The 13,628-nt window shown below is 40.5% G+C and overlaps 1 protein-coding gene across 5 annotated transcripts in view; it reads left to right on the forward strand.

Annotated features, from left to right (window-relative positions):
- KDM1A (lysine demethylase 1A) overlaps positions 1–13,628 on the forward strand; it is a 76,884-nt gene that overhangs the window by 10,513 nt on the left and 52,743 nt on the right. For all 5 annotated transcript variants that reach the window (XM_040979506.1, XM_040979509.1, XM_040979508.1 and 2 more), the window contains exon 2: positions 4,983–5,148. In XM_040979506.1, the coding sequence (XP_040835440.1) occupies positions 4,983–5,148 (166 nt within the window). The remainder of the gene's footprint in view (positions 1–4,982; positions 5,149–13,628) is intronic.

The following is a 13,628-nucleotide window of genomic DNA, read 5'->3' on the forward strand; positions in this document are numbered from 1 at the left end:
ATGTCTGTCTCAGAATTGGCACATTGGTCAGTAATTATTGAAAGAATAGGATTGACAGGGCTTTGAGCAGGGAAGGGATCGAGCACTGTTGAAGGGTAAGGGAAGAAAACTGCATACTAGAAACATTCACTGCATCTGGTCCCTCTTCCTTTGGAACTTTTTCTCTTTGATTTTTTTTTAATCTGTTTTCCTGAAATCTATTCCTAAAGTTTGTCCCTATTATAACAAGCTAGGTTTCATCTGCATTTCTGGAGATTTTCTTGGAAAAATCCCTTTATTAGATGGTCACCTATACCAGGGTCATTTATTTGTAACTATGATTTTAGCATATTCAGGGTACTGACAAGTCATTCAGAATTCTTTATTATGTTTATTATGCCATGTCTTCATGTTTAGTATTTGAGCAAATCACCACTGCACAATTTTTTCATGTTAGTCAGTAATGCTTGGTGTGAATTGGAATCAGTAAATTTAACCTTTATTTTTCCATTCTCTAATCCAATCCCTACTTTCAGCAAAACCCTTCTGCTACCCTAACTCCCAAAACCTATAGTCCTTTCATTTAAAACAAAAAGAGAAAAAGACACAATAAAAGCATTTTGCCATCTGGAGCTATTTAAGATGTTTAGAACATTACAATAGATTATATTCACTGTAATCTGCAGGTCTGTTCCATTTGAAAATCTAATATGTTAAGTTTATGTAGAAACCATATTTTTGCTTTTATCTTTAGATTTGTTGCATTATTTTATTCATTGAATCCATAGGAATTAGAGAGCTGTATTCCTGGAATGCCTTCTTTTTTATTATTTAATTTTTTTTTTTAAAGATTTATTTTTATTGTTTTTTGATTGGAAAGGCGGATATACAGAGAGGAGAGACAGAGAGGAAGATCTTCTGTCCGATGATTCACTCCCCAAGTGAGCGCAACGGTCGATGCTATGCCAATACGAAGTCAGGAGCCTCTTCCGGGTCTCCCACACAAGGGCAGGGTCCCAAAGCTTTGGGCCATCCTCGACTGCTTTCCCAGGCCAAAGGCAGGGAGCTGGAAAGGAAGCGGGGCTGCCAGGATTAGAACCAACGCCCATATGGGATCCTGGGCATGCTAGGCGAGGACCTTAACCACTTGCGCCACCGCACCGGGCCCTAAAAAATTTTTTTTAACATTTTATTATTATTATCATTTTTTTATACAGTTCTGTAGGCTCCTGGTAGTTCCCTTATCCCAGCCCCAATTTCCACCCCTCCCCTGTTGCCTAGTTCCTGTTTATCATTGCTAAAGTATATTTCTAAACTAAAGTATACACAGTCATATGTCCATCATTGGACAATGGCAGAGAGTCCAGAATACTATTGTCAAGATACAGTAAAAGGTTTCATTGGGAGTCTGTCTTTGCCTGGAAGTAGAAATGCCTACTGCATTGTATCCCCACTTCTGGATGTTAGTCTCCATTTCACAGCTACCGTACATCCCCTCAAATGAAAAGTCATAATACAAAATAAACAATAGAAAGAAATAGAAATTTACAATGACATGAAGTTAAATAACATGTTACTAGATATGACAGTCTCCATTACACAGTTATTATACATCCCCTTAAATGAAGAGCCACAAAACAAAATCAATATCAGGAAGAGAAAAGAAAATAGCCACACCAAGACTTAAATAACATGCTATTAAATGACTAACGTGTAGTTGAAGAAATGAAAATCAAGAACTTTCTTGAAGAAAATGATGCTACTCTATGATCTATGAGTCATTGAATGATTTAATCAGAAGAAAGTGTTTTGAAGAGATGAAGCTAACCGAAAACATCAAATCCCATGTGATATAGTTTCCACTGGTTTTTGTTGTTGAAGTGTGTCTCTTATAGACAACAAATAGATGAGTTTTGTTTTCTAATCCAGTCTACTAATCTATGATGTTTGATTGAGCTTAAGCCATTTACATTCAGGATTAATATGTATGGGTGGTACTTTGGTCCTGTCATTTTAGGAATGGGTTGTTCATTGGTTTAGTCTTCTGTTGTTATTTTACTGGGATGTTCTTCCCATTTGCCTTTGGTTTTGTTTGGTGCTATTCTTCTCTGTCAGGAGAACATCTTGAAGTTTCATTTGTAGGGCAGGTTTGGAAGAGTAAAATTCTTTTAAATTTTCTTTACTGTGGAAGAATTTTATTTCATTTTCAAAGACAAAGGAAAGCTTTGCTGGTTTTATGTTATCCTAGGCCAACAATTTTTTTCTTTTAGAATCTGGAATATTTCACTCCATTCTCTTCTTGCCTGTAGAGTTTCCTGTGAGAGCTCTCCTGTCAGTTTAATTGGCATTCCTTTAATGTCAACTGATTTTTTTCACGTGCACATTTCAGGATCTTTTCCTTATGTTTGATTGAAGAGAGCTTGATGATCATATGTCTTGGTGAAGATCTCTTTTGGTCAAGCCTGTTGGGAGTTCTGTGTCCCTCCTGGATGTTGTTTCCCAATTCTTTAGATCAAGGAAATTTTCCCTTATTATTTCATTAAATATATTTGCAAAACCAGTTTCTCTTTCTGTACCTTCCGCGACTCCCATAACTCTTGTATTTGGCCTTTTAATAGTGTCTTTCAATTCTTGAATACCTTTTTTGGCCTGATCCAGCTCTGCTTCCAGCTTTTTGTTTGCTTCTCCGCGATGACGGGAGGTATCTGCCAGTTCTGAGATTCTTTCTTCTGCTTGCTTCATTCTATTTTGGAGACTCTCCACTGTACTTTTAATTTGCGCTACTGTGTTCTTAATTTCTGATATATCAGTCTTGATTTGCTTTATTGCTTCCTTAAACTTTGAACTTTTGTATGTGCTTCTCATTGTTGATCAGAAGCTTTAAAATGATTTTCCTGAATTCTGTGTGCCCCATTTTCTCCATGTCTTCCTCAGTTAACTCTGAGATTGGCAAAGAGTTGCTCCTTTGCAGGGGAGTTTTCGGTAATATTGTGCCTTTGTCTCTTCTTTTGCTTTTGGTCATTGTACTTCTGGTTAGCAGAGTCTTCTCCTTGGGATAGGTTTCTAAGCTGTGTCACCCACAGGTCTACAGTTCGATTTTACTTATTGCAGGTGGTACACAACTTTTTGCTTGCAGCCATTTGTGCCACTCCCTCCAGCGAGTTCCAGGTCTGGGTTCTTATGTTAGATTTCCACCAAGAACTCTGAAGCCTCGACTCCTGGTTCACCAATCTCCATCACCTGTGGTACCGTGCTGAGGTTGCACCGTAGTCTCTGCAACTTTTCTCCCACTTTGTGTTGGAGCAGGTTCCAGGATTAGGAAGACACCAGATGTCCTATATAGTTAGGTTGTTGGTGGCGCTGATCTTGCCAGAACCTGTTGGACGTTAGCTCTGGGTGCCATATGGACCTATTTTGACATGTACAATGCCAAAATCTGTATTATTTTCCTGCGTACCGCTGCAATCCACTGAACTCAGTTCTCACGAGCTCAGCACATGCGCAGTTCACTGTTATCCTCTGCAGTCCTAAAGTGTTTGCCACGGTGTACAAAATGGTGCCTGAAGTACCACTACTAGAGTTCTTGATCTGCTGGTCATCAAATCTGAGGGCTACCCAGACCTGTCTTGGTGGAACCTGTAGAATGCCACATTGATGCAGTTCACTGAGTCAGAAATGAGTTCACTCCCAGCTCAATGTATGCTCAGTCCTTTCCCTTGCCTTTGCCTCCTTACGCAAAATGGCGCCCAATTCAGCTCTAGGGGGCTGACTGGGCTGTGAAATCCACGTTGTTCTGCTGCTCTGTCTCTGCTCCTGGTCAAATCAAATGGACCAGCAGGACGGACAGTTCTTTGTCTGTGTTCACCTCCCAAGCTCCCAGTGAAAGTCCCTTCCCTCTGGTTGCTGGTGGAGTTCCGGCTGCTGGTGGAGTTCAGATCGCCGTGCTGGAGTATCAGTTACCGTAGCACCACACTGCCGTTCCTGCTACTTCCCTGTGTCTCAGTCTCCAGGTACCCCCCTGCTTCATCCTGATTAACTGTTTCTCCGTCTGTTTAATCGTGTCCTTATCTTATTCTGCCATCTTGATTCTTCCTGGAATGCCTTCTTCAGATGAAAATCTCAATTTCACAGTGTCCAGTCATAATGGTGTGGCCTGATAGGTGACACTGCTACCTGCCATGCTGGGGTCCCTTATGGGCACTGTTTCATGTCCTCGCTGTTGCTTTTACCATCCAGCTCCCCGCTAATGACCTGGGAAATGCAGTGAAAGACGCCTAACTACTTGGTCCCCTGGTACTCACATTGGAGATCTGAAAAAAGCTTTTGGCTCCTGGCTTTGGTCTGGCCTGGCCTGACCATTGCAGCCATCTAGTGAGTGAACCAGTGGATGGAAGATCTTTGCCTCTCTTCCTCTCTAAAATCTGCCTTTCCAGTAAAAATAACTTAGATTTTTTTTTTTTTAAAGTCCCAGTGCTGTGGTAACTATTTGTAATACTGTATCACACATTCTGGTCAGTAGGCCCATAATGTGGTCTTTGCTGTTGTATTTATCTTCACTAGGACTGTGTCCTCTTTCTGTTGGTGACCTGGTTCTTTAGAGCAGAGCTGAAGTCGTATTAAGACCTTGTGTCTCCATTTCCACATTACTTTTTAGTTAGTTGTGTGGAGGATTTATGTCTCATTCAACTCTCTTAGGTGCTTTTTTTTTTTTAAACAAATGCATCTTTTCATGGTTTCAGTTGCACTGTTACTTTCCTCCTTCCTCCCTGTAGTTTTGCGGGAGTTGTAGGGAACGCTGTAGTCAGTCAGTGTCAGCGCTACGAGGATAAAGTTAGTGGGCAGGCGGCACAAGACTGTGAGGAGGGGTTTTGTTTCTATGTCTGCCTGTTGTAAGCTGGCTTGTTGCTTGTCATGGTTCGAAGTTAGAAAGCAGTTCGCATTGACTGCTGGTTCCTGTTTAAGATATTCACTGTATTTAGTTTTCCCTGATAATCTCCATATAGGTAGAGTACAGAGAGATGGATGAAAGCTTGGCCAACCTCTCAGAAGATGAATATTACTCAGAAGAAGAGAGAAATGCTAAGGCCGAGAAGGAAAAGAAGCTTCCCCCACCACCGCCGCAAGCCCCACCTGAGGAAGAAAACGAGAGTGAACCTGAAGAACCCTCTGGTGAGTTACAGGCAACAACCACAGTTTTGTTTAATCCCAGGAATACAAATAAGTGGGTTTATTGCTCTTCTACAGTTACCTGTCTTCATGTTTGGTTTGTATTGTGATAGTGAGGCTGTTACTGTGTGTGTACATATATTTCTGTAGGTAAACATATATGTACTTACAGAGGTACTGATAGTCTTGGAATGTGTGTGCATGTGTAGGAAGATCATTGGAGGAAATGCTTGTTGAACACTCTAGAGGATTACTCAGATCCACATGGGGGGCTTTTTTGTATTAATGACTTGCTATCAATGAGCTTTCTTATTTTCCATACAAAAACATACTTTGATGGATTTGCCCCAACCCCATTGCCTTCCGGCTGTTGAAATTTACCAGAACAATCTTACTAGTATTTGCTGGGTTTAAACTGTGTGTTTAGCTAACTGTTTTTCACTAGGGAATGTGGGGGAAGAAGCGTTGTATTTCAAATTTGGGACAGCTGTGTTGTGCATCGCCTCAGGCTTTTATTGGAACTTGCTCTAAAATAAGAGGAAGTTAAATGGGATGTTGGGGTGCGCTTCTTCAGATTTCTCTTGTCAGTGGGCTTCTCGGCAGAGCCTTGAGTGTGTGTGTTCATGCTGTTTCCTAGGATCAGCAGTGTGCTGATACTTCCAGTGAAGCTCAGAGGCTTCCTTAAGTCATGGGTTAGCTCTTCAGACTTATCCTGTTAGATCGGCTTAGCTGAATCTGTTGACTTGAATGATGGTCAGATCATTTTATTTCATTATTTTTGCCAAGGAGATTTTTCTGTTATTATCAAATTACGTGGTCATTTTGTGTGTGTGTGTGTGTTTAGCAGAGGCATGTAACAGTATTGATGTGAGAGACCTGTTTTGGTGAAAATTAACTCGGAAGTAGGGAGCTGGGCCTCAGCCAGCATTCCATGTGGGCTGTTGGTGCCACCCACTCCCCTGCAATGTCTGCTCCTATTTTTTGTTCTTAAGTTAATTGATAAAATTACATATTATGTTCAGCGTGGTATTTTGAAATATACATATATTGTGGAATGACTGAATCCAACAAGTTAACATTGCCTCACTTATTTTTGTGGTGAGAAAACTTGCTCTTCTAACTAGAGTCATCATGTTATGCAGGGTATCTTTCAAGAATATTTTTTATTTCATATAAAAGCATTTTTTTTAAGTTGTTAATTTGCCTGCTTGAGCGAGAAAGAAAAAGAATTCATATCCCGTGGATCCTTCCCCAGGTGTCAACAGCCCCAAGGCTGGGTCAGGGCAAAATCCAGAGCTGGAAACTCAGCACAGGTCTCTTCTGTGGTGGCAGAAGTCCAGCTCCTGGAGCCCTGGCCACTACCCTCCAGGCTGCTCTCTAGCAGGAAGTTGGAATCTAGTCGGTGCTGGGTATCCAACCCCAGATCTCAGTGTGGGATGCAGGCTCTGTAGTGAGTGCCAAATCGCCCAGACACCCTTCTTAGAAGTTGTTTTTAAGTAGTCTTTTTCACTACAATTGGATTTTGGAAATGTTACATTAAGTATGAGAGTATGATTTTTTTTTGTTTCCTGAAGCAGTTTCAGATTCTTCTGTTTACAACTTTTGACCCATTCAGTCAGATATTTGAGGATTAACTACATAGTGTAAGATTTCGTTTCGTTGCTTCTTCTGTTTTGCCTTTTATTAACACAAAATAGTCATCTGTTTAGCTGAGCAGCTTTGTAGTTCCTGTGCATCCTTTGTGCTGCCATCATTGATTTGGTCTCACCTGTCATGAGATTGTCATTTGCAGAGTGACACTTTGGTATGAGGATCAAATGAAAAAAATGGGAAGTCCATCTTTATGTGTAAAGGTCTTGTATTAAACACAGTTAAATTGGGAATTGTGTAAAATGTTTTATTCAGAAACAAGTTAGTTCAGGGCCCAGCAGCGTGGCCTAGTGACTAAAGTCCTCGCCTTGAACATGCCCGGGATCCCATATGGGTGCCAGTTCTATCCCAGCAGCCCTGCTTCCCATCCAGCTCCCTGCTTGTGGCCTGGGAAAGCAGTCGAGGACAGCCCAAAGCTTTGGGACCCTGCACCCGTGTGGGATACCCGGAAGAAGTTCCTGGATCCTGGTTCGGATCAGCATAGCATCGGCTGTTGCGCTCACTTGGGAGTGAATCATTGGACGGAAGATCTTCCTCTCTGTCTCTCCTCCTCTCTGTATATCTTACTTTCCAATAAATAAATAAATCTTTAAAAAAAAAGTAACAAGTTAGTTCAGTTTATGGTTTAGATGTACATGAAATATTACTTTCAGACCAACTGCTTATGCATAGTAGCCCATTTATAATGGTGTGTTATGAATTAGATTATTTTTTAAGGATCTGAAACTAATGAAGAGGCATGTCTTTGTAAAATGTCTAAACTAAACTGTATCTAATGTTTTATGATAAATCATGAGAAAATGGTACTTAGACATTCTCTTTTCCTCTAGTGATTAGCAGAATTGAAATGAATGCCTCGGCCTGATTCATGCATCAGCTGAGCTATGGCCAGTAAGAACATTTTTGCTGTATTAGCTGGTCACAGAGGTGTAAAACATTTGAAGATAGGGTTGCTTTTTTGCTTGTGTTGCTATTTTTGCATCTTAGGTGAAGAAGGAATACCACTTCTGGCTGATAAATTGCAGGATGTTGTGTTTTCCCTATAGAAGCATGGGACTAAGCTATCTTATCCAGGAAGGTGGAGCTAACCTGTTTTGATAAAAAAGGGAATTTGGAAACTCATTCATCTCAATATTGTCAGATCTGAAATATTTAAAAATGTTTTTTAAATAAAGGAGTGCCAGAATAAAAGTTAATGTTTTTAAAAAAGCAGGTACTAATTAGAAAAAAGTGTTTGTTATTAACCACCCATTTTCATTGATAGCTGGGGCAAGAAAACATAGCATCTGACATGTAAGCTTTTGGGAAACATCTTAACAAATGAACTATATTCCAAGACTTAGCAAGGATCAGGAAAATTCCTATTATGGAAGGTAGAAGGAAATGGCATGTGTGAAAAAGTACGTTCTTTCCATTGGCTTCTGAAAGCTTTGCTTTCCTGTCTAGCTTAGAGTTTTTAATTCTCTTGAAAGGAATCATTTACTAAGCTTCTCACTTTTTCCTAGTGATGCTACTAAAGGTCCAGCCTGGCACATTCTTCAAGCATAATAGATTTTCTCACTTCTAGTCCTTAAAAGGGTATTTAAGTTTAGCATTTTGGTGTTTTTTCAAAAAGGTTTATTTGAAAGGCAGAGTGACCAATGGAAAGAGAAAGACAAGAGACAAAGATTTTCATGTGCTGGTTCACTCCCCAAATGGGCATAATGGCCAGCACTGGGCCAGGTAGAGGTTGGGTCCTGGAACTGCATCTGGGTCGCCCATGTTGGGTGCAGAGGCCCAAGCACTAGTGCCATTTTCAGCTGTTCTCCCAGGGACATTGGCAGGGAGCTAAATTGAAAATGAAAGCCCTGGGACTTGAATCAGTGCCCATTTGGGAAGCTGGTATCACAGTGGGTGACTATACTCTCTATGTCACAAACCTCATGCTGACCCCTATAATTACGTATTTTAAATGACAATGTAATGTTGAAATTGCTGTTCCAGTTGAAATACTTATATTTTATTTTAGATAGTTTCATGGTGTGTACTGAATAGTTTAGTGGTGTTACATTTCTTCTGCTCTGCTTTGACGGAAGCAGGCTCGTTTAGCTTGTCTCTGTAAGTCCAGTTTACGTTGAATTTCTTCCAACTGCTATAGTTTATTCTTTTGCCAAGAATTGTAATCAAAGAGTTAGGCAAGTAAGGCATTAAGAATAGCATCCTTAGGGTATTTTTAAAGTCATCTCTCACTACAGAAATGAAGTTATAAGGTGGTGATAGTTACTAATAACTCGTTGCCTTACTCAGGATTTTTTTTTTTAAAGTTATTTTATTGGAAAGTTACATTTACAGAAAAAAGGGGAGAGAGAGAGAGAGAGAGAGAGAGAGAGAAAGGGATAAGATCTTCCCTCTGCTGGTTCCCTCCCTAGGCTGCCTCAGTGGTTGAGCTGAGCCAGTCCAGACCCAGGAGTGTCTTCCGGGTCTCCCATGTGGATGCAGGGTCCCAAGGCTTTGGGGTGTCCTCCACTGCCTTCACAGGCCACAGGCAGGGAGCTGGATGAGAAGTAGAGCACCTGGGACATGAACCACTGGCCATATGGGATCCTGGTACATGCAAGGCGAGGAGGACTTTAGCCACTGGTCTATCGCAGTGGGCCAATTTTTTTTTTTTTTTTTTTTTTAGTTTTAAGAAAGATTAATTAATTTTGATAGTCAAAATGAGAGGGAGGGAGAAGGAGATGGGGGGAAAGAGAATCTTCCGTCTGCTTATTCACACTCCATTGCAGTGGTCAGTGCTGGGCCAGGCTGAAGGTAGGAGCTTCGTGTGGCTCTCCTGTGGAGGAGGAGGAGGTAGGGATCCTAATTCCCGGCCATCTTTTGCTTCTTTTTCCAGGCTGCTGGTAGGGAGCTGGATTGGGAATAAAGCAGCCGGGGCACAAACTGGCGCCCACATGAAGTGCTGGCTGGGGTTACATGCGGCGTTTTTATGTGCTGGTACAAACATCTGCCCCTCAACTCTTTGCTCATTTGTTCTGTCGACCACTTCTGATTACCTCATGCCCATGAGGCTACATATTGCAACTGTTTTAAATCTCTTATTACTACCAGGCTAGTTTAAAGTCTTTTAGTTTAACCTCAGTCTCAGAATTTCTGAGTTTTATTCTGTACTTTCTATCTTTAAAATATTTTTATTTAGCTTTAATATTCTATATTCTCAGATTTCCCATTTTGTTCTTTGTGTTAAGTCTCATTTTGAAGTTCTTTTCTCTTTCGTAAGGTTTGATGTAGAGCTGTACATCCTCCTTTGCACAGCATTTTCATGTTTTGCACTTTGTTCATTTCACCTTGTGATTTGTGACCAGCCTTTTTTTTTTATCTATTAGGTTTCGTGTCCAGTATTTCAGTAGCCTTTATCTCTTCCTGTTATTTGATACCAGTGTCCAGATCAGTTGAACTAAAATAGTACCCATTTTACCTTTTTTTTTTTTTTTTTTTTGCTACAGATCACACAGGCTTTTTCTCTCCCTGCCCACTTTACTATTGATTTTAAATTTAAAATGGCCAGGGTGGGTGTTTAGTGCAGTGAGACCCTTGTTGGGATGCCCAGGTTCTGTGCTGAGTGCCCGGTTCCAGTCCTGGCCCCTCTGCTTCTGATCCAGTTCCTGCTGTAGCACCCCGGAGGCGGGAGGTAGGGACTTGGGTGCTGGACCCCTGTGTTCAGCCAGCCTCAACTGGCTCCACCCAAGCTGCTGCAGACACTGGGTTGTGAATCAGTGGATGGAAGAACTTTCTCTGTTTCCAAGTCTCTGCATCTCAAATAAAAGGAAAATAAATAAATGTAAAATTGAAAAAAGAATTCAGGATGACTCCTTTTGCCTGTTGCCTGCTTTCAGATCGTCTCTATTAAATGGGTGGCTTAATGTTCTGGACCATAGTGGTGGTCTCACTGGCTCCGAATTTCTTTGGGTTTATTAACATATTCCCTGCTTCTCAAAATCTGTGTTACTTTCTTTGCAATTTTTTTCTGTCTTTTTCCCCATTGGATTAGCATTTTGAAAGCAAACTCACCAGCTCCCTGCTGATGTGCTCTTTACCCATGGTAGACCCTGAGGAGCTCCAGGCTCCTGGCATTGGGCTGGCTCAGCTCTGGCCGTTGTGGCCGTGTGGAAAGTGACTTAGTGAATGAAAGATAGCTGTCTCTCCAACTATCTCTGTAAACCTGCCTTTCAAATAAAGATGAATAGATCTTTAAAAAAAAGAAAACAGAGTGCCTACTTCATCTACATTTTGTTATTGGCTTGGCTATTTTTTATTGGGTATTGAGTAAACATCAAATTAGTGGTATTATTAAATAGACTCAACTAATCCATAAATACAGTGGATACTTGTATTTTCAAATATGGTTTTAACTTTTGAAATGTTTTTCCCCTCCTTATTTATCAGGTTACATTGAAATCAATAGTTTGACAGTCACATTTATTTTGTAAATTTGGTCTTTTTTTTTTTTTAAAGATTTATTTTTATTATTTTTTTATTGGAAAGGCGGATATACAGAGAGGAGAGACAGAGAGAAGAATCTTCTGTCCGATGATTCACTCCCCAAGTGAGCGCAACGGCCGATACTATGCCGATCCAAAGCCAGGAGCCTCTTCCAGGTCTCCCACGTGGGTGCAGGGTCCCAAAGCTTTGGGCCATCCTCGACTGCTTTCCCAGGCCACAGGCAGGGAGCTGGAAGGGAAGCGGGGCTGCCGGGATAGAACCGGCACCCATATGGGATCCCGGGCGTGCAAGGCGAGGACCTTAACCACTTGTGCCACCGCGCCGGGCCCTAAATTTGGTCATTTTGATAAGTTGGTATTCTCTAAAAATTGTTCCTTCCTAGGAGAGTCAAAGGTTTCTTGGAATATTTATATAAGTTACCAATTTGAATATGATTCTAAGAAAGTAGTCAAAATGAGAATCTATATTCCAATGAAAGAATGGTATTTTCACCTCTGTGGTTGCCAGATAAACGTGTTTGAAAGTCAGCATACTTTCTGGTATGTGTGAGAAGAGGTTTCTTATTTATTTGAATCAACATGAGGGACACCTAGTCATGTGACTAACTGAACTACCTCATTGGACAGGATTTAGAGGATAACTGAAAGGCAGTTAGGACAGATAAAGTAAAAAATAACTTGTAACTTGGAGAAGATTGTGCAAATAACTGTTTACAGTGTCTACTTACGGCTTGAGGATTTTTAGCTTTTGTTATTTGAAATGACAGCAAAAATTAGTCTGTGGTACCAAAGTCAAGGTGATGTTACAAAGTTGCTCTTGAATGTTTTCATTTTCTGTCTTGAATGTGTGCTGATGAAAGGTAGGTGTGCTTACCTACTTCTCCTTGTGCCTCTGTCAGAGGCAGGGTCCCAGGCCTGGAGACCCCAGAAGCAGATGAACTGGCACTTGATCCATGTTCTGATCAGACAGTAAGTAGATGGGCAGAAGTTAGTTTCCATGTTTGTGAAGAGCTGTGCAGATGTGGAGGCACTTTTCAATATTCAAATGTACTAGGGTTCGAGAGAAAATAGTAACCTTATTCCATTTTTTCCCAAACAAGCTAAACCTTCATCAAGCCACGAGTTAAATAATCTTGTTCCCTAACTTAACTTTAAGCATTTTGAAGTTTTGTTTTCCACTATATCTTATATTGCATGTTTATATTATCTTGTTTGATTTCTTATGAGGCTTCAATAATATTTGAAAATTTCATTTCCTTTTTGATTTATTGCTGTTATAAGGGATTCCTTGTAAAATTACCATGGTGTTAGTGAATATTTTCCATAGATTTGATTGTCGATAGATAGCATCTTTGTAGGAGTGTTTGTAATGCCTTTTTTCAAAAGCAGAAGAGAAAGACTCCTTTGCATTGCTCTGCTTTCTGTGCTGGTTAACCTCTTGAGACTAGTCAGGAGTAAGAATCTACATTTCTGTTAGGTACCACTGACTCAGAAAAAGCATTCAAGAACTACCTGTGCGTTAAATAAAGCAGCTTATTATATGACTTGGATTTGGAAAGGGAAGAAACGGATATAAATAGGAAATTTAATTAATTCAGACTTAATGGCTAACTTGAAAGTATATTCTGGCTGACATTATCCCATTTTTTTAGTAGTGTTATGGTACCTTCGTGACAAGGTCTGTTACCTAATTTTTGCCAAGTCAGGAACATGATTAGAATTGCTATTATTGTTCTGAAATGTTACTATTGAAAATGATATTTGTTTAAGTTGATCTGAGCCCTCCTCTTACCTTCTCACCAAATATAATTCAGTTTTCTGGTCTAGCTTGGCTCAATATATGTATTTGTTAAAGATTTATTTATTTTGGAAAGGTAGATTTACAGAGAGAAGGAGAGACAAAGATCTTGCAGTTGCTAGTTCACCGCTCAAGTGGATACAGTGGCCATTGCTGAGCCAATCCAAAGCCAGGAAGCTTCTTCTGGGTCTCCCCATGTGGGTGCAAGGTCCCAAGGCCTTGGGTCTTCCTTGACTGCTTTCCCAGGCCACAAGCAGGAGCTGGATGGGAAGCGGGGTTGCTGCGACACGAACCAGCACCCATATGGGATCCCAGTATGTGCAAGGCCAGCATTTAGCCACTGAACCATTACGCCAGGCCTTTAAGTCAGATTTTAAAATGTATCTGCCTTTTCAGGATGTTTGCAGATTGGATTTGGTGATTTGAATACCATGATTGAATATATTTTAATATCATGATTAATATATTCTTTTCTAAGGTCTATAACAACAACTTATATACCTTGTGCTTCTCTGAGAAAGCTGAGCTCTAGAACCTACAGGATTCTTTAAGAAAAG

This window comes from Ochotona curzoniae, unplaced genomic scaffold (assembly GCF_017591425.1).
Source record: "Ochotona curzoniae isolate NIBS_2020 unplaced genomic scaffold, NIBS_Ocur_1.0 contig_3255, whole genome shotgun sequence".
Taxonomy (NCBI): Eukaryota; Metazoa; Chordata; class Mammalia; order Lagomorpha; family Ochotonidae; genus Ochotona; species Ochotona curzoniae.